Source organism: Trematomus bernacchii, unplaced genomic scaffold (genome assembly GCF_902827165.1).
Source record: "Trematomus bernacchii unplaced genomic scaffold, fTreBer1.1, whole genome shotgun sequence".
NCBI classification, from domain to species: Eukaryota; Metazoa; Chordata; class Actinopteri; order Perciformes; family Nototheniidae; genus Trematomus; species Trematomus bernacchii.
In genome coordinates, this window is record NW_022987513.1 from 8075872 (window position 1) to 8096103 (window position 20232).

General features: G+C 39.8%; 1 protein-coding gene across 2 annotated transcripts in view; it reads left to right on the top strand.

Moving 5' to 3' along the window:
- gria3a (glutamate receptor, ionotropic, AMPA 3a) overlaps nucleotides 1-20232 on the top strand; it is a 76512-nt gene that overhangs the window by 15899 nt on the left and 40381 nt on the right. For both annotated transcript variants that reach the window (XM_034114539.1, XM_034114547.1), the window contains exon 3: nucleotides 1671-1910. In XM_034114539.1, the coding sequence (XP_033970430.1) occupies nucleotides 1671-1910 (240 nt within the window). The remainder of the gene's footprint in view (nucleotides 1-1670; nucleotides 1911-20232) is intronic.

Genomic DNA, 20232 nt, shown 5'->3' on the forward strand with positions numbered 1-20232 from the left:
ACTTTTTCTGTTTAGAAGGAGTAGGCCTATTTAATTGTTTATGAAAGGGCTATTGAGTCCTTACAAAGAAGCTTAAAAAACTGTCTGTCAGGAAAAAAAAACACTGGTGCAGGCATGGCCTCCATAACAGCATCATCTTTCACACCAGGTTGTATTTCTGTGGATGCCTCTGCTTGTTTAGTAGTTACGCCAGCAGGTCTGATCTGTGTGCTGAGTAGAGTTGAAGGCTGTTAGAATGGAGGGATGGAGTAATAGTAAAGTAAAAGAATGAAAGATGACCGAACAAAGCTATAAACCACCTGAACCCAAACTGATCACATGGAGAAATCACAGCTGTTCATTAGTGATTGTGTTAGCTCATGGGCGATGGGTAGTAGTAACTTAACAAATGAAAATCTTTGGAATTATTATTTCAAGTAATGATAAACCCATAAATACCAAATACTTCAATTTAGCAAATGTCCAATAAAAAAATGTATCAGCTCACTATCAGAATGTGAATTGACTAAATAAATGGATGATAAAGCCTTATGTGATTTAATAATTTCTTTACAACAATTAAAACAATCTGTAGGTGTGGAGTTAGGAAGAAGTGATTTAACCAGCCCTCTGAAGTCTGCTCCTCATCCTTACCTTATAAAATAACACACCTGAATATCAGGGCAAACAGTAAATGGATTGTATTGCATTGTGGGTAATGAGGGCCCACGGTTTGCCTACAATTTGAATAAAAAGGAAGATTAGTCTGGTTCTGCTACATCAATTTGAACACGATTTGACCATGAATCTTACATTGTTGAGTGAAATTCAAAATCAGTCATCTTTTAAGCATAACATTTATCAGAAATTCATACAGTATGTCACAGCATGGTTTCCAACCTATATATCCTCAAAACTTTATATCATCATAATCAAACTTAGATTTTAAATAATGAGCATTAAACATGAAATGGTGTTCTAATGAGGAGAAATAAGGACCATCAGAGCGGCTGTACTGCTTTGACCAACATTTGCTTCAGTTATTACTAGCATTAAGGCAAGGGTCATATCCTGCCTGCTGTTAATAAAAGCATTTATTATGTACAAATAAAATAAAATAGTTACCGCCTTGTAAGACGAAGTGTCTAGTTCGTTTATGGCGGTTTCACAGAGCTCATTTCCATGGGCCGCAGATGGCAGCAGATAGGGCTTGTTATAAATCTTTTATACTGCAGCACAGCCCAGCGCCTGCACATTTGCATGCTCATGTTTCAGGGTATTTGTCCATTAAGAGCTGTGGCCAATGCACTGATTCCCCCATTATTTCTAGTTGATTACCCAAGCAGTTGCATTTAGACCAAGGAGAAGTGAAGGGCAGTGGGCATCAGAGCATGGCCATGGGGAGCAGACTTCCCACATGGCACAAATGTATTCAGATCGCCGCTGCTTCATTCTGAAGATTAATACCATTATGGATACTCCCACATCTCCACCTTGCATTCAAGTTTTTCCCCCTACCATCAGTGGACTCAGCTGATTTAACTTTCAATATGTTGTGACAATTTGACCTTAGCTTTGTTTGAGAGGTCAGTTTGTGCTGTGTGCTTGTCCTGACTGAAGGCATAGCTGATCATAAATGACGGTTTGGACTGTGTCCCTGACCTTAACCTACTCTTTGTCCCCATTCCCAGTCTGCTCCCAGTTCTCCCGCGGAGTCTACGCCATCCTGGGCTTCTACGACAGGAAGTCCATGAACACGTTGACCTCCTTCTGCGGGGCGCTGCACACCTCCTTTATTACTCCCAGCTTCCCCATCGACGCAGACGTGCAGTTTGTCATCCAGATGAGACCCGGTTTGCGAGGGGCTGTTCTCAGTCTGCTGAACCATTACAAGTGGGAGAAGTTTGTCTACCTTTACGACACTGACAGAGGTAAGAGCTGGGAACATAAAACACACAAACACAGCTATGAAACACCTCAAGCTTCCATTTTGAGACATATGAGTAGCGCAGAACATCTTATAGCTAGAGAATATGGAAAAAGTAATTGGCACGCCGAGCCATGCTCATGCAGAGGTGTTATTATACAGTGAATATGATCAGTCTTTAATATGTAAATCCTCATCCCCAATCCTCATTCTAAGTGGTCTGATATAGTTTAATGTATGCCGGTAATGATCCTAAATTGCTTCACTATGTGGCTGAATGCTGCTCTCAGAGGGAGTCAATCGCTTCCGAGGAGTGAGTCATTCACAGGTGCTGCTGATCCGCCGCCGGGGTACGGCTGCAGCCGCCTGAGCCTCTAATCCTCGCCACTCTCTGATTATCATTTAACTCTAATTGGATTATATAAAGACAGAACACAACATACTGCAACTTCTGCATGTGTTTCGTGGCCTCGAGCTCCCCTCATCTAGGCCAACTATTTACAGACATGGGTCTTTGTCGTCCTCTGAGGGTCAGCATCTGGGAGGCCGAGTTAAGAAAGAGCACAACAACTTACTGTGTGGACCAGTGGACTGTTTTTAGCAGCAAAGATGGGAATGATGTTATTCCATGTGTGCGATGTCACTGTGTATTTAAAGTCTCCTGGTAAATGTCGTGATTTTCCGGCTGCAGTCTCTGCTGGTAAATGTGCCAAACTGTTCAGAAGTGTGCATTCAAAGTATTTTTAAACTGACATAGAGCATTTCTAGGACAAGTGCACTCCTTCTTAACTCCCCCCCACCTCACTTTATACATCTCCTGTTCAGGTGGTTATCTTATCTACGCTAATGCACAAAAAACGGATTCACACAGAGCTGCTTTGCGGATTTTTTGGCGCAAATGTAATGATGATTTAGTGGGAATGCTGTTAACAGCATTCCAACTATCTGTTCTTCTACGCACGAAATTCTTTATTCTTATTATTCCGCCCGTTATTTTGCCGGTCTTCTTCTCCCACATTCCACATCGCAGAAACTCCGTTCAAACATCAAAACGTTCAGCTCGGTCGGGAATCGATGGCTATTACTTTTCTTATTCATAACTTTCATAATTCCAGAGATACATCCCATAATTCATCACATTTTTAACCATTGAAGTCAATGGAGAAAATCTTCAGACTTGAACAATCTTCATGCGACTTCAACTGCTAACTGTTCCTTCATACTTTCACTCAGAAACCTCATTCCAACTTTAAAATGTTACACATCTTTCTGACATTATTCGTGTAACACAACTTTTAAATCTGATTCGAACTTTTAGAGATATTAAACATTGTTCAGACCTTGGTACAGAGGCCTTCTTCAGATTTTAGAGTGCGTGATGTCACAGCTAGAGTGGAGGAAATCTTGAAATTTGCCTTCATATCTTTTTTAAAAACTGCCATAATTCCCAAACCCTACATTCCTGAGACATAATTTTTCATGACAAATGTAGGAAAACATCTCGTAGCTTGAAAAATGACAAATAATTAAGCAAAAAATAATTAAACAAAATGCCTCTTGAGGGCATGAAGTGACAAAAACTTTCAACATGTCTCCATTAAAGCCCATTGTAATTTCAGGCTGATATTTTCCTCACAGCAGCAGCCTTTAGTTAATCTGCCAAAAAGGCCACATTATTGACCCGAAAGTACACAAAAAGCACACTTCATATACTCAAGGTCCTTGAGATGCTTCACGCTTTGAAATTTCACCGATATCTGTTATGGTTCTTCAACAAAACGTTCACATGTAAGAGGTTTATCTCTCATTCAGAACAATGGAAACCTTTGATCTCTGGACACCTCGTTAGCTCAAATATAAACACCTGTGTCATGGAACACGATGATGTCATAACTCCAACTGACATGCTCAGAGCAGCAGACTTCAGATAATGGTTAATGGTCCTGCCCTCAACAGCTCTACGTCAATTATGGGGTGTCATCATATGCCGTTTCCATGGCATCCCTCGCCATAAAAGACGATGTCGCTATACATTAACTCCTATGAAAATGTTCAAAAAGTGCTCAAACTTCACATGTGTGCTAACAGTCCAGCCGTGAAGACATCTACGGGACAGTTTTGAGATTTCTTCAAATGCCGTTGCCATGGCAACACAATGCTCGCCATGAAACACGGTTTTCTCATAACTTCAGTGAAAATGCTCCAAACGGCCCAAAACTTCACAGGTTTGGTAACGATGCAGCCATCAACGCATCTAAGCGTATTATGGGGTGTCATCAAATGCCGTTGCCATGGCGACAGACCACTCGCCATGAAACACGATGTCGCTGTAAGTCCAATGGACACGGTCCAATCGTCCCCCAATCTTCACTTATATATCACCGGTCCATGCCTCAACAGCTCTACGCCAAATCTGAGATCTCACCATATGCCGTTTCCATGGAAACGCATCCCTCGCCATAAAACACGATGTCGCGATAACTCCTATGAAAATGTTCAAAAAGTGCTCAAACTTCACATGTGTGCTAACAGTCCAGCCGTGAAGACATCTACGGGACATGCCGTTGCCATGGCAACACAATGCCCGCCATGAAACACGGTTTTCTCATAACTTCAGTGAAAATGCTCCAAATGGCCCAAAACTTCACAGGTTTGGTAACGATGCAGCCATCAACGCATCTAAGCGTATTATGGGATGTCATCAAATGCCGTTGGCATGGCGACAAATCATTCACCATCAACTTAGTTCAAAAGTTTGCAGTTCAAATATTCTGCTGCTTTTCCAAGCCTTTTTACTTTCTTTTCTTCTCTCATCACACATTCAAGCCCCCAGTGTTCATGTATAATTTTAATCTAAAAAGCAACAGAAACCAAGTGCAGACAAAACAGTCAACATATAAATATAAATAGCAGGGTAGCTACATCAATATGCTCTTATCATCCTAATCAATAATAATAATAAACGTTTAAGATGTATATGAATATGCTACATGGTCCTTTATAACAATTTATTTAATACCACTTCAAAAGTGCTCTGGGAAATTCTCTGTTTCAGATTTGTGGGCAGATTATCCCACTGTACTGCTGTATTAAAGGGAATTGTGCTTTTGCCCATTAGGCTGTTGAATCAGAAAGTTATAAAGTCTGTCAAGCTTTAATTTTCTTTTAATAGTTAATTGGCTGTCCAAAGTGTCTCTATGTTTTGGTGGCAGATTGTAGTAGCTGATAATTAGTTGGCTGTTGTGGTTGGGACAAAAATAATTTGGCAGTTTATAGCTTCTCTTGGGAACAATCAACCTCAAAAGGTCTTCCTGATGCGGTCACAACTTTTTTGGCCCCTCTCACCTGCTGCGTCTCGTCTGACAGGCCACCATCTGTAATCCTCAGCCCATTCCCACAGTGTAAACACCGTGGTTCTGGATGCATTCCCTCATGCTGCACAGCTTGTGTTTGTAGAGGAGCTAGTTATTAGTTAGCCATCCCATTTTGTCTGCCAGTCCCAGCCCGCTCCTTACTGTCAGGGCTGTGGAGCAATATAGCCAACAACCAAATGTCAGTTTAATCTTCATTATAGGAAGAGGGCTTTATTTAGGGTCAGAGAGGGACTTGCAGGGGGCTCTTGAGAATGATTGGTGATAGTTTGTGGGACAATATGACAGTAATAGGCTGTGTCAAGGCGTTTTACAATGACACATGTAATAGCTGTCCCTTAACAAGAAGCTTGCCACGTCTGAACAGAGCTTTTTATCAGAACAAAAGCAAAGGCATCTTAAAGTCAGCTGGAAATTGGAAAAATCATTAAAATGAAACAGTCGATCCCCTGCTGTATATCTTAGGGGAAGTGGACTCTGTCTTCCCTTAATCACACACCATAAGACGGATTCTTTATCGTAGCCTGAAGGCATAACTTTCATCAAACAGTATCTGTATGTTACGATTTTGACTGTAATAGAAAATAAGCCCCGAGATGCCACCTAATGTATCCATGCATAAACCGCACAATATTTTAGTTATTTTCAACCTCTATTTCAAATTAGAAATAGTATCGCTGTGAAATAGGTTCAGCTTCTCTTTCATGTTCGAGATGCCTTCGTCTGACAGAAGTATTGATTTAAAGTGCTTATACTATACATATTCGTAATCGTTTTTCCCCCGCTTCGTACAGAATACAAAAATGTTACTGTCTAATGCAGCCCAAATTAATCATTTGAGAAACATAAAAACAACCTAAGGAACCACACAGATGCAAGAAAAGTACAACAAAGACTTAAAGCCTTCACACACTGGGGTCATTTGATACATGGTTTCCTGCCGCAGTGCAACATCACGTATTTATCCTGATGTGCTGGCTTTGAAATGTCCTCATTAAACTGGCTAATGGCTGCTGGCAGAAAAGACCTCCTGAACCGAGGAACATCTGGGTATAACCAGCTGTCCACGGCAAATAGGAACACACTTTTTCATATATAAATAGTTTACTACAAATTGCATATACTGCTTAAATAATGAACAAGAGATGCCACATTAATAAGTACTTCTGGGAAGACAAACCAAAAATGAGTATCGCTCTGGTTCCCTCTACAAAATGTCAAGGGTATTTTTCTACTGGACTTCGGATATTGCGGAAAATAAGATCCTGGGCAAACAAAAGTTTATGACACTTTCACATTCTGTTCAGCAAGACTATCTTTAGAAATAAACATTTATTGGTCTGAACATAATCGCCAGAAGTAAAAGCTAACATTAGGCTTCAAACAAGCTACGCCACAGTAACTCCACTTGACTCCTTTAGCTACTTGTTTGCCTTTCTTCAGACATCTAAAAGCTTCAAAACTCTCAGGAAGGGTATTTACTTAGCAAAACATGCTGTGTATAGAAATGTGTTTGGGTAATTCTTATTCTGTAGCTGCTTTCAATCCAATAATAACCAAAGAAGCCGAGTGTTAAAACCGACGTCTACGTGCCTTGAGCACAGTTTTAATGACCTCTACATCCTGGCATGAGATAACAAGGATTGTACTGATGTCAAGGGCAACAAAATCAGACTGCTGTTGTGAAACATAAAATAAAAAAATCCCTAAAAGATCCCGTCTCACGTCTCAACAAATTAAATTCCAAAAACACTTCCTCTAATGTCTTGGGGTGATTTTGAACTCACGTCTCATTAAAACTAATATTAGGAGAAGTACAGCATGTTCCCCATCTGATACTTTGGGAGACTGTTGTATTGCATTACAGTTTCCATCTCTGTCCTAGTACTCTCCTCTATGACCTCTAAAGTATTCTGACTAACGCAGGAGAGTTAGTGATCAGTTTGCTGATGCAGCAGTCCCAAAGTCTATTGTTTAACATTTGAGAAGCATTGTCTCTTTTTTTCGAAGCATTATTTATATTTAACTTATATTGTTTTGTACTCCCATATTTTCCCTATACAACAATTAAAAAATAGTAGAAATCTTGCATTGCACAACAGCAAAATATGCTTTAATCAAACGCAAAAGTATTCATGATGCAGGAAAATGGCCCCTGTCAGTGTTTATGATCAGACATTATTGAATTACTATTATTTATGCAGCATTCTAATGTTGTGGATCAGTGAGGGGGAGCAAAGCTATTTTTAACAGTTAAAAGCATGATTGTGTTACTATTAAAACACATCACAACACAATCTTTTTTTGACGAAAGACACGTTTATAGGCAATAAAACAATATTGTTCAATTCAATGCAGTCAGGAGTTTCCGTAACGACCTTCCTTGTTCTGGTATGATGATTAGTGTATGGTTGCTAATGTTAGCTTTTTTTAAAGTATTTGCAGTTAGCCTATAATACTCACATGTTTCCAAAGTGTTCAATTTAGGCTAAATAGTCAATTTTTTATCTATAAAACATTAGTCAAGGCTTAATTGAAAATATGTATACGATATTAGTCACCTTGTATTTTCAGTAACAGCCTTGTGTTGTTTCGAGCTCCCGTGCTCGTCTGATGAGGTTCAGCAGGATGTGCGAAACTACCTTGAACTATTGAACCTCATGTGTCAGTTATCGAGGATTATGTTGTACAGTATTTGCAGTATAATTATCCCTCCAGCCTAAATACTTTGCCTCCAAAGCTTCCCCTTTTGTTTTTTTCCTTTAAGGTTAATCTGTTTCTTTGTCAGAGGAATCCATTTGCACATCATTTATGATGTGGACTGGTTACTTGAACTTTCACCCCACGGTCAAACAAGTAGATCTGCTTTGCCATCTCTAAAACAGATGCCTGTGTACATGGGATAAACACAGCAAAGCACATTGAGCATTGTCTGGTTCTTGTTCTGAATTTAACAACAACATTTAGACACTAATGCAACAAGTATACCAAATGATTTATTTGTCGGTGCTTTTCTGTTTGTTGTTTTATATTGTTAAAAATCACTTTCCAATTTCTCTGTGTTGCCAATGGAAACTCAGCAGCCATTACTGCTGAGCCTGTTAATTGCATCATATTTAAGAACATATTATGCTCATTTTCAGGTTTCATATTTGCATTTTGTGTCTCTACTGTGACATGTTTAGATGTTTTAATGTTCAAAAAGGTCTTTATTGTCCTCATACTGCCGGTGCTGCCTGTGCTGCAGCACCTCTTTCCACCCTCTGTCTGAAACCAGAGCCCAGTCTGCTCTGATTGGTTGGCTGGCCGGCTCTGTTTTTATTGGTCAACCGCTTAGAGATGTCCCGCCACCGAGGTACAATGTGTCAGGTACAATGTGTGGAGCGATAGCCAATAGAATGACCCGTGTAACCTAGTGGTGTCACTATGTTACGGATATGAACAAAGGAGTCCAATGGAGGCGTTTCAGGCAGGCGGGGGAGTGTGTGGGAGAGAAACTCCCTCTGGAGGGAACTTTGGTATTTTAGCCTTTGCAGACCATTTACATAACCTATTTAGCACACTAGATGGAAAAGCACCCTACAAAAAGCACTTAAAATTAAAACAAGCTCATTGTGGGTTTGTATGAAAAATCTTAATTTCTAACTGAACCTTAGAAGTGAAATAAATGTAGCCGATTATGAGATAGCATGTAGCAAGTACAGTACTTGAGTAAAGGCATGAGGTGAGTTCCCACAGTGTAATCTCATCCTCACTGACTAATGTAGTCCTCCCGATTCATGAACTCCACGTAATGTCAACCTTAATTTTCTCTTTGTTGCCATTAAAATGAAGGACTACAATCCAACCACCTTAACTGTAGATTGTTCTGTATCACTCTGCCCCTCTGACAAATGTGGATGGTTGGGAAGGTGAAGAATTTGCATTCGGTGTAATCATGCTGCCCTGCTGCTGAATGTCTGGTTGGTTTCGTACCCGCAAGGAAACGTCTGATTAATTGCACGCGGCTAAAGAGCTGCACTCAGCAGTCAGGCACTCATTAACAGAGAGTGGGAGAGAGAGGGAGAGACAAGAGAGAAGGAGGTAGAGAGAGCGAATGGCACAGAGCAGCTGCTTCCCTCTGTGAACACCTTACCGCACCTTCACTTTGAGATGGACATATATCAATAGGCCTTGACCCCTCCCCTGTGGGTAAACATTGTTTTCCTCCCAGGCTCTAATATTGGTCCTGCCTGTGGCACAGCTTTATCAATCAAACCCCTCTGCTTCAAGGGAGCTGTTAGCCCCCCCTGTTCAAGGACTCTATTATGCCTCATGGAGAACATAGAAAGAGCAAAGCAGAGCGCAACTAGGGTACACATTCAAAAGAACAGCCAAGCAGTGACTGAAAGGTACATTTGTGTGAAATGGGTTTCAAAGGGGTCTGAAGAAAATAGAGATGCAGATGGGAATGCACGAGTGTGGCACTATAAATAAAAACTCTTCTCAAGGTTACACAGGACTTTAAAATGTTTTGATATACCACCACAGTGCCTTTCTTCTGTGGCTTTCTTAAGGAGAGCGCGTTTATTCGGCTCCTCTCTGACTCAGTGTTGAATGTAGTTAAGATTATCTGTGGGAATAAGATAGCTTTTAGTTGATTGCTGCGAGTGGATTGTGTTTGGAAAAAGGCATTTTGGATGCTGTGAGTGTGTGTGTGCTGTGACGTCATTGGTTCAGACCTCAAAGAGTGCTGTGCATTCATCGAGAAGATACAGCTGAGGCGTTTGCTGTAGTGTTTGTGCATGAAGCAAACCTCCTCTGTTATCTAGCTCCGCTTTGCCAGACGCCCAAAATGGCACCAATTGATCCGTGCACATCCACGCATGCAGAGGCAGTGTAGCTTGAAACATCATCAAATAACATGCAAGCTGTAGACCCTGCTCCATACTGCAGTATCAAGCCCATTGTCTCTTTAGCATATATGTACATTATTTATGCAAAATAATATACCTTTTTCCTTTCTCTGAAGGCAGAATTAATTAGATATATTGCTTGTATTTCTTGGCATTGGGCAGTTTGTAAGTTACAGGCTTGTGATAGTTGAATAAACACAGAACATTGTTATTGACATTCTTCCCTTTCAAACATTAAAAACACATCTTTTCAACTGAACAGATTGGCCGCAGGCTCGCATTGCAGAGAATGTAACACACTTCTGTAACTACAGCAACCTTCAAAAAAACATTGCATAACTTCCCTTTGTAAATCTCTGTCCTTTGCTAGGAAATGGGAGTAACTGTACTCAGGGTAACTCTGCTAAACCAGCTCAATACATGTGAACAGAGTCAATACTCTACGATGCATGCTTTGATCAACTTTGCGAGAGAGGAATGACGCCATTCATCTGCACACACTGCGGTGACACATGTGTAGAAGTTTGTCGAAAATTGGCAAATATCCCATAAAGATTGAGGTATTCAGATGGATTTCAACAGAAGTGGAATATCTGTAGACATCTTTATCTCTACGCAACAACTAGACCTGGTGTTTAAAGCAGGTGAAAAACACTGAATAAAGCAGTTTCACATTAAAAGTCAATTCTTCTCTGAAGGTTTTCTGCTGCTGCTAACGATTGCTCAGTTTGTCCCTTTGATAAGATCCAGTCGAACAAAGACTACAATCCTGCAGCCGGTAAAAGAGTTTAAAAGATCCCTAATCTTAATAGTGTATCATAGAAATGGGGCTTGAAATAAGATGAAAATGCAGTTTATCACAGATTTAGCAGACAACCACAACTGGGACGCATGCTCAAAGGGGATACATCGCCATCGACCAAATCAAATGAACAATTACCTTGACTAAAATGACAGGTTTATCTAGCATTAAAAAAAAATTGAAAAAATGTGGGATAAGTATAAGTACTAAACTCAACAAAATATGTGACATAGGTGTAGTTGTATTTGACATTTAATGCATAAGTGTTACATGATGTTATATCTTAAAAGCAACCACACATTATAAAAAAGCACTCATTGCATTTAACCTGTTCAACCCGGAGGCCCCCGCCGGCGTTTTTTTTCTTCACAAAACTGTGTCTCAGGGCTTCTTAACATTTAAAAACCTATTAATGTGTCATACCCACTTAACGGGAAGAAACTCAGTTAACTGACGATACGAACCATTTTTACCAAAACAAAACACAAGTCTCACAAGAAGCGTCTAAATGAGCCCTGAACGAAAAGATGCTAGCACACTTAGCACAGAACTCACAGGTATAAATACCCTTATTACATATCGGATCTGCACAAACAAGATATCGATTAGCAAGATGAGACTCCACAGATTCCAGAAATATAAGTATCATCACTGAGCAGTCAGAACTCGCTACAGGGGAAGCAAACACAGACATCACAACACGGAGCTTTACGGAGCAAACACGGGAGAAATATCTGAAAGGTCAAATGTCACTTGTTTTGCATCAATCTTGATACAGGGTACTTACAGTATTATATGTTATAGTTTGGATTCCTAAAGCTTTTAGTCTACTATCCCATTATTCAAGGGTGGTTTTCACTATAAGTAATTTTTCTTTTTTGGACGGACACTAAATTTACTTTAAAATAAAAACATTTATATTGATTCTGACTTTTCTACATCCAACTCACAGGTTTATCATTGGTTTGAGAAAAAAGATGATTAATTTATCCCTTTTAGAAGGGAAGTTATAGTCATTTGTTCTGGGAATGTCATTTTCGAGCCTGAGACCTGAAAAACAGGCTCAGGGCTTAACAGGTTAACAGATCACTGTTTCAGAACCTTGGACAGTTCCTACATCCCTCACAGCTTTGTATGCCTTTAGTTTGTATGAGTACTTAATCAAAAATCAGATAGCTTTAACTAGGGCAGCACAATTAATGGAAATGTTATTGAAATCGCAAAAGTGAAATGTCAAAAACACATTAAGCGCTATATTTCAAATCTGTGAAAATATCATTCGGAATTAAGCTAGTTAAGTCCCAGCCTATAAACAGTATCATACAGACTTCATCAAAAACACTCATTCGGTATGGTTCTTCTTACCACGATAATCATATTAAAATATTGTGTATAGTTTTATAAAAAATGGTAATTCCCTTTACCATTGCGAATCATATCACAAGTGCAACATCAGTAAAGAAAATCCCAATTACTTAAATATATTGCATTAAAGCAGCCCTGCTACCCCTGTATCATTTGTATACATACTTGACATGTATATTTTGTCTCACAGAATTTGTTGTTACATTTTCCAATCCTATTTACGTCGACACCTAATTTAGTTTCAATTTATCATCTGCACATAATGGCCGAAAGCTACTTTCCCTTCACCTTGATGTATGGGGAGGTGGTATGAAGGGTAGTCCAGCATTATATATCTGCAAATCATTACCGCAGAATCTTTGGAATAATATAAAAGTATTGAATACTTGATTGATCATTGGAGGTACAGTATAAACGATTGTTTCCACCCAACGTGCTTGTTACGGAGGGATACATAATAATGTCAGACCTGAGACATCTTGAAATCTTGTCAATAAGCAACCTAAAGCTTAATCAATCATATTTGCAATATCTGTTACTATTGACAACAAACAATCAATGCTCTTCCTGTTACCCCTGTCACCTCTCTACTCAATACACACTGTAATTTAAACATTGATGAGTGACCTGTAAGATGATTCCTGCTCTCATTTGAAAAGTAATCACCCTCATGTCAGCTCAATGAGAATGCAGGGGTGAGCAGTTCAGTAGCATGAGGTTTATTTAGGCTTGAGCAAAGATTTCCCCTCAGCTCAACAGTGTCGACTCAGCTGCTCGCAGAGAGAAAGAAATCTTCAAATGAATAGAAAAGAAAAATGAATCTGTGTGGAGACGAGGAGGGAGGGAAGGAACGGAGGAGTCAGCAAAGCTTTTGTGCCTCTCCTGCGTCAGAAAACAGAAAATGGCACATGGGGCCATGCACTGTCAGACATGCTGTCAGATGCACCCAATGCTTTCTACTCCGAGCCCCCGAGCCCCCCCCCCCCCCCCCCCCCCCCCCTCTGCTGTTGGATCCAGCTTGTCATATCTAATCTGCTGTAACCTCAGCACTTGGCCGTAAAAGAAACCAGGTGACTAATAGAGCGCCCCTCTGCTTTATAGGCACTGCTGTGTTTATACTCCGGCTCCTTTCTCAGTGTTGCTCAAACATCTCTCATCTATTTCAGGACACTTGCTTTCAGAACAACTCAAGGCCATTACAACCGCAGTGTTTTTGCATTATGAAACAGATTGATGTGATGCGCTTTCTCTCTTCTGCCCAGGAGAAAGCACCATTTTAACTTGAGACTGGAATCGGTTTTATTTATTTTTATAGAGGGGAGCTAAAAAATAACAGGCTGTTAGTGCAGCTTTAACTGATGGGCTCAAGCAGGCATTTCTTCGTATGTGTTTCAAATATAAATATGTGTGTTTAGTCTGGCTTTATGCTTGTATTATTTCACAATATGAATCATCTTGCGACAAAAGTATACAAATTACCTAATGAAATGTGTGAAAAACAAACCAAAAGATGATAGGAAACACAATGAGGAAGGCTCAACATTCTGTGCAGCTGTCATTAGATAAGAAATTATCTGTTTGATTATCTCTGATCGGGGTTTGGCAGCAGGAGTGAGTGGTGTGGTGGTGCAGGGCTCTGTGCAGTTCAGCTCATTTGGAAGAGGGAGCTGTTATCTGCATTGGTCTGCGCTGGGAGTAGGCGTAGTTAGGCTAATTGTACTCAAATGTGGCCTTTTACTGTCATTTGGCAGCTTTAATCCCTTTTATATCGCCGGCTCAGTAAGCATTGCCAACTGAAGCAGTCCTCTTTGTGGAGCTGTATATAAGATATGAGATTTTTTATAGATTCTTCTGAAGTAAGTTCTTTGTCTGAGCCCCCCTTTGGAGTCGCGCTGAGCTTTAGGCGTCCCATGACGGCCGAGCAGGTTCAAACGGCTGTAAAATAATTTTTAAAGAGGCCACCTTCTGCAGGGAGGGGGGGAAGGACGCCTGAGTCACAGTGGAGACTCTCTCCACGCCATGTGAGACGCTGCCCAGGACAGGACACACAGCCAGGTGCCGGCACAGCCTCCGTGTCTTTCTCCTGACTCTATCTCCTACAGAGGAAATCAATCTTGTTTTATTCTATATTCGATCAAATATTTGTCCTTCAGGATTTAAAAAGTAAGCTGTAGTATATTTTAAGTCAAGTGAAGAAAAAGTAATATGTAGTGCTGGGTAATATATTGATATTATATTGACATAGCGTCTTACATTTGGATATTGTAACATTATATGTGTTTTTTCATGGTTTTCGAGGCTGCTTTACTATAAATGGGTGTCATTTTCTGAACTCTTTTAGCAGTTCTATTATTAGCTGTGACTGACTTAGCCATTATCTCCACATTACTAATGATTATTTGGCAAAAATCTAAACAATTATTTTTGACAGAACCAATATTCAACCCTAAAATATCCACAAAATATTAATATCAAAGTATTTAATGACAAATGTTGTGATATTTTATTTTCTCCATATCGCCCAGCCCTATCAATAGGCCATTTTAAAGATCCTTTTTTCCAAGATGATATTCATGGGTTTGGGTTACCTCCAATATTATTACTTTCACAGCTCAACCTGATAGCGGTACCGCTATGAGAGCAATCGTCTGAGCTGCAGAGAACACCCTATCAGAGGAGAACACACTTATCTCCTGGGCAGTGGAGCTGTGTAAGCTACTAAGCTACTAAGAACATATATTCAGCACAACTCTGCTTTTGGTGCATTTTTTGGAAAAACTTCAAAGTAAAGTGTGTTTTGTGTTTGTAGACGTGGTCATAAATGCTGTATGGAACATAATCTCAGTGCCGTAGTATGGTCTGGTGGCTTAAAAAGGAAAACTTTTTGGAGACAGCATATATTTGTGTTGCTCTGTGCCGGATTTCTGGAAATTATTTTGGCCAGTACATTACAGCGACAGTTTGCCCCTCTGCTTGACTGTCATACCGCAAATGTCACGTTCATTTGCATGATATTAGACATGTCGCAGGTCTGGTTCATGTCAGCTCTTATCTCTTCAGCAGAACAATTGTCGTCTCTTTTTCTCTGTGAGTAGCAGCCAGTTAAAACTGATTTCAGTTGTGGGCTGATGAAAGAACAATCTGTCCAGTTGAGTGCTGGTGCAGAATGAACTGCAGAGAAAACAGATGTTGCAATAATTCAAAGCTTTTTCAGTCTCTTTTGTTCTTTGCCTACAGGTTTGTTTGTAAGTGTGTGCGTGTATATATATGTGTGCATGTATATATGTGTGTGTGTGTGTATATATGGTGTGTGCCTGTGCAAGTTTGTGTGTTTCTCTCTGCTACTTACTGTGCTACCAACTAACTTTGTTAACTATCAAGAAACATTAGATTAGATTAAAAAAACTCCAATTATGTAAAGGTGTCCTTGTTTTTGAATTAGTTCTTTACTTTTAATACAGCCTGACTTATTTTTTACTTGCAATATTTGTTATCTATATCTATACTTTTTAATTGATCTGGCAACCTTGCTAGCGAACAGTTGCCTTTTTACACATTTCGCAGTTACATTAGCATTTATTATAATAATGTATTAATATGACTATACAGTCATGATTTGGGTCACCTGCTGATAGCTGATATTAATTATTTTTTAACTCTTTGTGGTTGCTACAAAACTTCTTAGGAAAATATATCTGGCTCGTTAGCAGCCGCATACTCTGTCATGTTTGCTAGCTGGTTGCTAACTTAATATTTATGCCATGTGACGCTACAAAGGTAGTTTACAGTTGGTTTTAAGAGCTTTATTCTTCTTTTAGCTTAAAGAGCTGCCTGCTGGCTAAAAATAAAAGTGCGATAGCTGAAAGAGTGAGCCATAGAGGGTTTTGGAAAACCAAAACAATTGAGCTGAAATACACTAAAATATCTATAGAGCTGAGTCAGATTAGTGACCTCTTTCTCATGAAAAGTACTCGTGTGATCCCTTATACTGATTACAGCAGCTGTAGGGAAGCATCAATTGATGGCTATTGATGACAGAAGAACTTCTAAGCAACCTGACAGATACACTTGTAGACATAATGTGTCTCGCGAGCAAACAGTTGCCTATTTGCACATCCAGTAGACCCACAGCAACATTAGCATTTATTTGAAGTTGTTGTTTTGGACCCTTGACAAATGTACTTCCATTCCAGCGCTACACAGCACTCGAGTGATTCATGTTCTGCCTGACATCAAGGCTGTCTTTGTAAAACATTTTACTTGTATGAGAAATGAAATCATTCCCCCCTGCTATATATAGCCCTGTGACAATATGCTCCCGATTTTGAATATGTATTATTTTTCAGGACAGTGCAGAATAATTGACTCTGTAAAATGCCCTTGATGGTCGTCCTGCCTGCTGGCTGTTGTAAAACGTGCCATCTGTTTACAAAGTCAACCAAGACTCTTGGATCAAAAGAGTGACATCACTCCAGTGTTAATATTCAACATGTCACCTTCCACGTCCTTTGACATTCAGATTTCACATTTGTACTTATTGAAGTCGGAGTCAAATAAATGTCACTTTCAGAAAAGTCCTTCACTTCACTTTGGACTTCAAGCTTATATGTCTACATGTCTTCCATTGTAAGCAAACTGAATAGCTTAACACTTCCAAGCTCATACAAACGTGAAAATCCAACATATCCAGCTTAGTTTACTGACAGAAAAGGAGTGAAAATAAAACTCTCCGGAGGAACGTTTCTAAATCCCTCAAAATCCTTTTTTCTGAAGCAGCTACTAACATGTTTTAAAATGCCATGCATATCCCAGCTCATGCTGTTCAGCACTATATCTCAGGGTACTGGGAGGCGAGCTGACTCTCGCTTCTGCTTTTTCACTTTCCCTCAGAGACACACTGTGCTTGATTCTTGTTTTGATCATTTCGAGCTGATAAAAAGAAACATGTTTCTGCCTGATAACGTCTGGATGATGACTGATCCGGTCTGCGGTTGGCCCGGCAACTTCTTATCCACGGTCAGACTCTTCATTATGCACTTAAACGATGCAGTCTCACTAACACACGTTTTGAATTCCTTAACCTCCCTCAGTATCAGACATGCCAACACATATCTTAGACTCCTGAGTAGCTAATGCCGTGGCGCCCAGCGAGAGCCACTTGTCTTTAAAGGCCATACCTGATCTGAGTGCTGTCTGCGGAGCACTTCACTGTGAAGGTCACCAGCAGGGGAATGGAGGGCAAACATGTCAGCCGAGTCGCTGTGCTCTGAATACTTAGGAGCTCTATCCGGAACATGTCAGCTCACATGTCCATCAGGACCGGTCACCAGTGGATGTCTAACAAAAGACGTTTTTGTTGTTGTTGTGAATGGACGATTGAAGAAAGAAATGAATAAATGATGCAGAATGTTATAAGTACAGGTCAGCACTGCCTGGCATGGTGAGTGTCTTTGTTTTACTGTGGGTAATTTGCACAGCACATAGATGCTCAACACATGTCTATGAAAACTTTCACAAAATAAACATGAAGTCCTTTTATTCAAAACTCTGAACTCTGTGGTGAAATATATTTGGGCAGTTAAACGCAGTAACCGCACTACTGTTTGGACACAAACGATGTTTCTTGGCAAGCCCCAGTGCGGTTTAATTGTGAGAAGATATTCCAACCCAATAGCAGGAAGTGAACACAGGATTATGGCCAAGGAGGGAGCTTGTCAAGATGAACCCTAAACAACAGGTTAACATGATTGGGATTTGACTGACTAGTTTCAGGAAACGTATCTGCCGTGTTCTGTTCCATGTTGCTTAATTATCGTTTGATGTACATTCATGAATATACCACCCTTTTTGATTTATCTTATAACATTTTCAACCACTACATTTCTAACTAGTAAAGAAAAACTTCTGCAAGTACATTCATGGCCCAGCCTCTCGATACACAGAGGCAGGGCTTTAACTGTGAAACCAAAACAGACTTAATATTAAATGGAACATTGGTCCACTTTTTACAATTGATCCCTCTTTAAGGAGATCTCCAGCAATTTTACACATCAACGTCTGTTTATAGGTGCTGGGGATTAGGACTGCATATGAGAAACAGTTGCATAAAACCGTATGTGGCTCTACAGGAAGCTGCTAGTAATCTGAGGCTTAACTGGCTGCTAATGGGATACAAAGTGTAAGACACACAGTGTCCGTAATTTGGTTTCTGCAATCATTTAAAAACTTTTCAAGAAACTCTTTAGATCCTTTCCAGACATATTTAAGACATTGTGCTTCGAATTATAATGTGAGGGTTATTTTTCACAAAATACAATTATATTACACATACTTCTTTGCCCTCTATCTATAAATATGCAAATCTTATTCATTTCAAAAGTTGAATGGCTGGACACAAAATCTCTCTTACTTTACTGGAAAAAAAAAAGTCAGTGTTTGTGCACTGGTGGTTTCATGTCTTCAAAGTAAACTTGTGTAAGTGGAGTCGTGATCGGCATCTATACTCGATGCGGTGTCACAAAGTCATGCTCGTATGTACAATTCTTAGATTCAAGGTCAGCAGAGAAACTTCCCTCCTTCAGCCGATGAATGTCTAAACAGCCTTCTAGTTTGAAACTCTGCACATACATCATTTTGCACAGTGAAGGTCAAACATCCAAGTGAAGCAAAAAATACTGCAGCAGTCTTGGGTGGAGAGTAACTTTAGAATTCAGGTCTAATAGCAATAACAATTCAATAATTCAGGAAATGAGGAACTTTAATATTAAAAAGGCATGTTTCAGCCTCACTGGGGGTTTATTATATCCGTACCATCACAAATAATGCATGCATTCCTGTGTAACCCTCCCAAACGCTGCCTAAAGTATTAATGGGCACTGACTTCTGTGCATAACCTAATAAAGCGAACATGCAGGAGGTGATATAAGAGCTTCAGCAGCCATGATAGTTAAGAGCAGTCTGGTCTGTGCTGCAGGGAGGCTGGCAGCACTGAACTGGGACTCAGAGCACTAAAACAGCTTCCATTCAGCCCGTGTAATGAAAGCTTTGCGTAGAGAGGTTCTGTATCTGACTTGTATTTACATAAACACATTTTACATCGGCTTACTCAGCAGCAGTATTAATATCCCCTATTTAAGGTAATCAGCAGTTTTATCCCCGCTTTGAGAGTAAAGGGTAACGCAGCATGTGACGCCTCTTTGCTCGGCTCATTTAGTCCAGTCAGTGTAGTGTGTTGGCTGTGCTAAAACATTTTCTTTTTTGTCCCTTAGTTATGACCCAAGTAATAAGCTCCCATCACCATGCTTTGTCACTGCCACTCAACATATTGTGTTCACTGTACTTCAGATAATGGAAATATGCAAATGTCTGATGTAGGTTGTCATTATCTGTCTTGGGAGCTGTTATTTATTCTGCTGTTTTTGTGTTGTTAATCATTTTTCTGCTTGATAAGGTGTTACCTTTTTAACGGCTGTTTGTGTTCCTACATGATGTGTTTTTTAATGACTGCTCTTCATCTCAGTTTATACGTTTTCTCTCGCAGCTTTGACAGACAATGAGCTGGATTTGAATGGATGAGCATTCACTTTAAGTTTGATGGATTTGAATTGATGCCAGCGTTCAACTTTTACTTACAGAGCTATAGTTCTTAGAAAACAAGCATTGTAATCTTCACGATATTTAAAGAAGATAAATCTCTACCGTTCGGGATGCTGTAGGGCAAATTCAAATGCAAATGATTTGTATAATCAATTGTCCTTAATTCAAATAACAATCAACCTGAACTTAAAATAAGCTAAAAAAAGCTTGACCTATTGTGTGTAGATCAGCCGACACTTTTTATAATGGCCTCAGCTTTTACTCAAAATAATAAACATAATGTTAATTCATGACTTG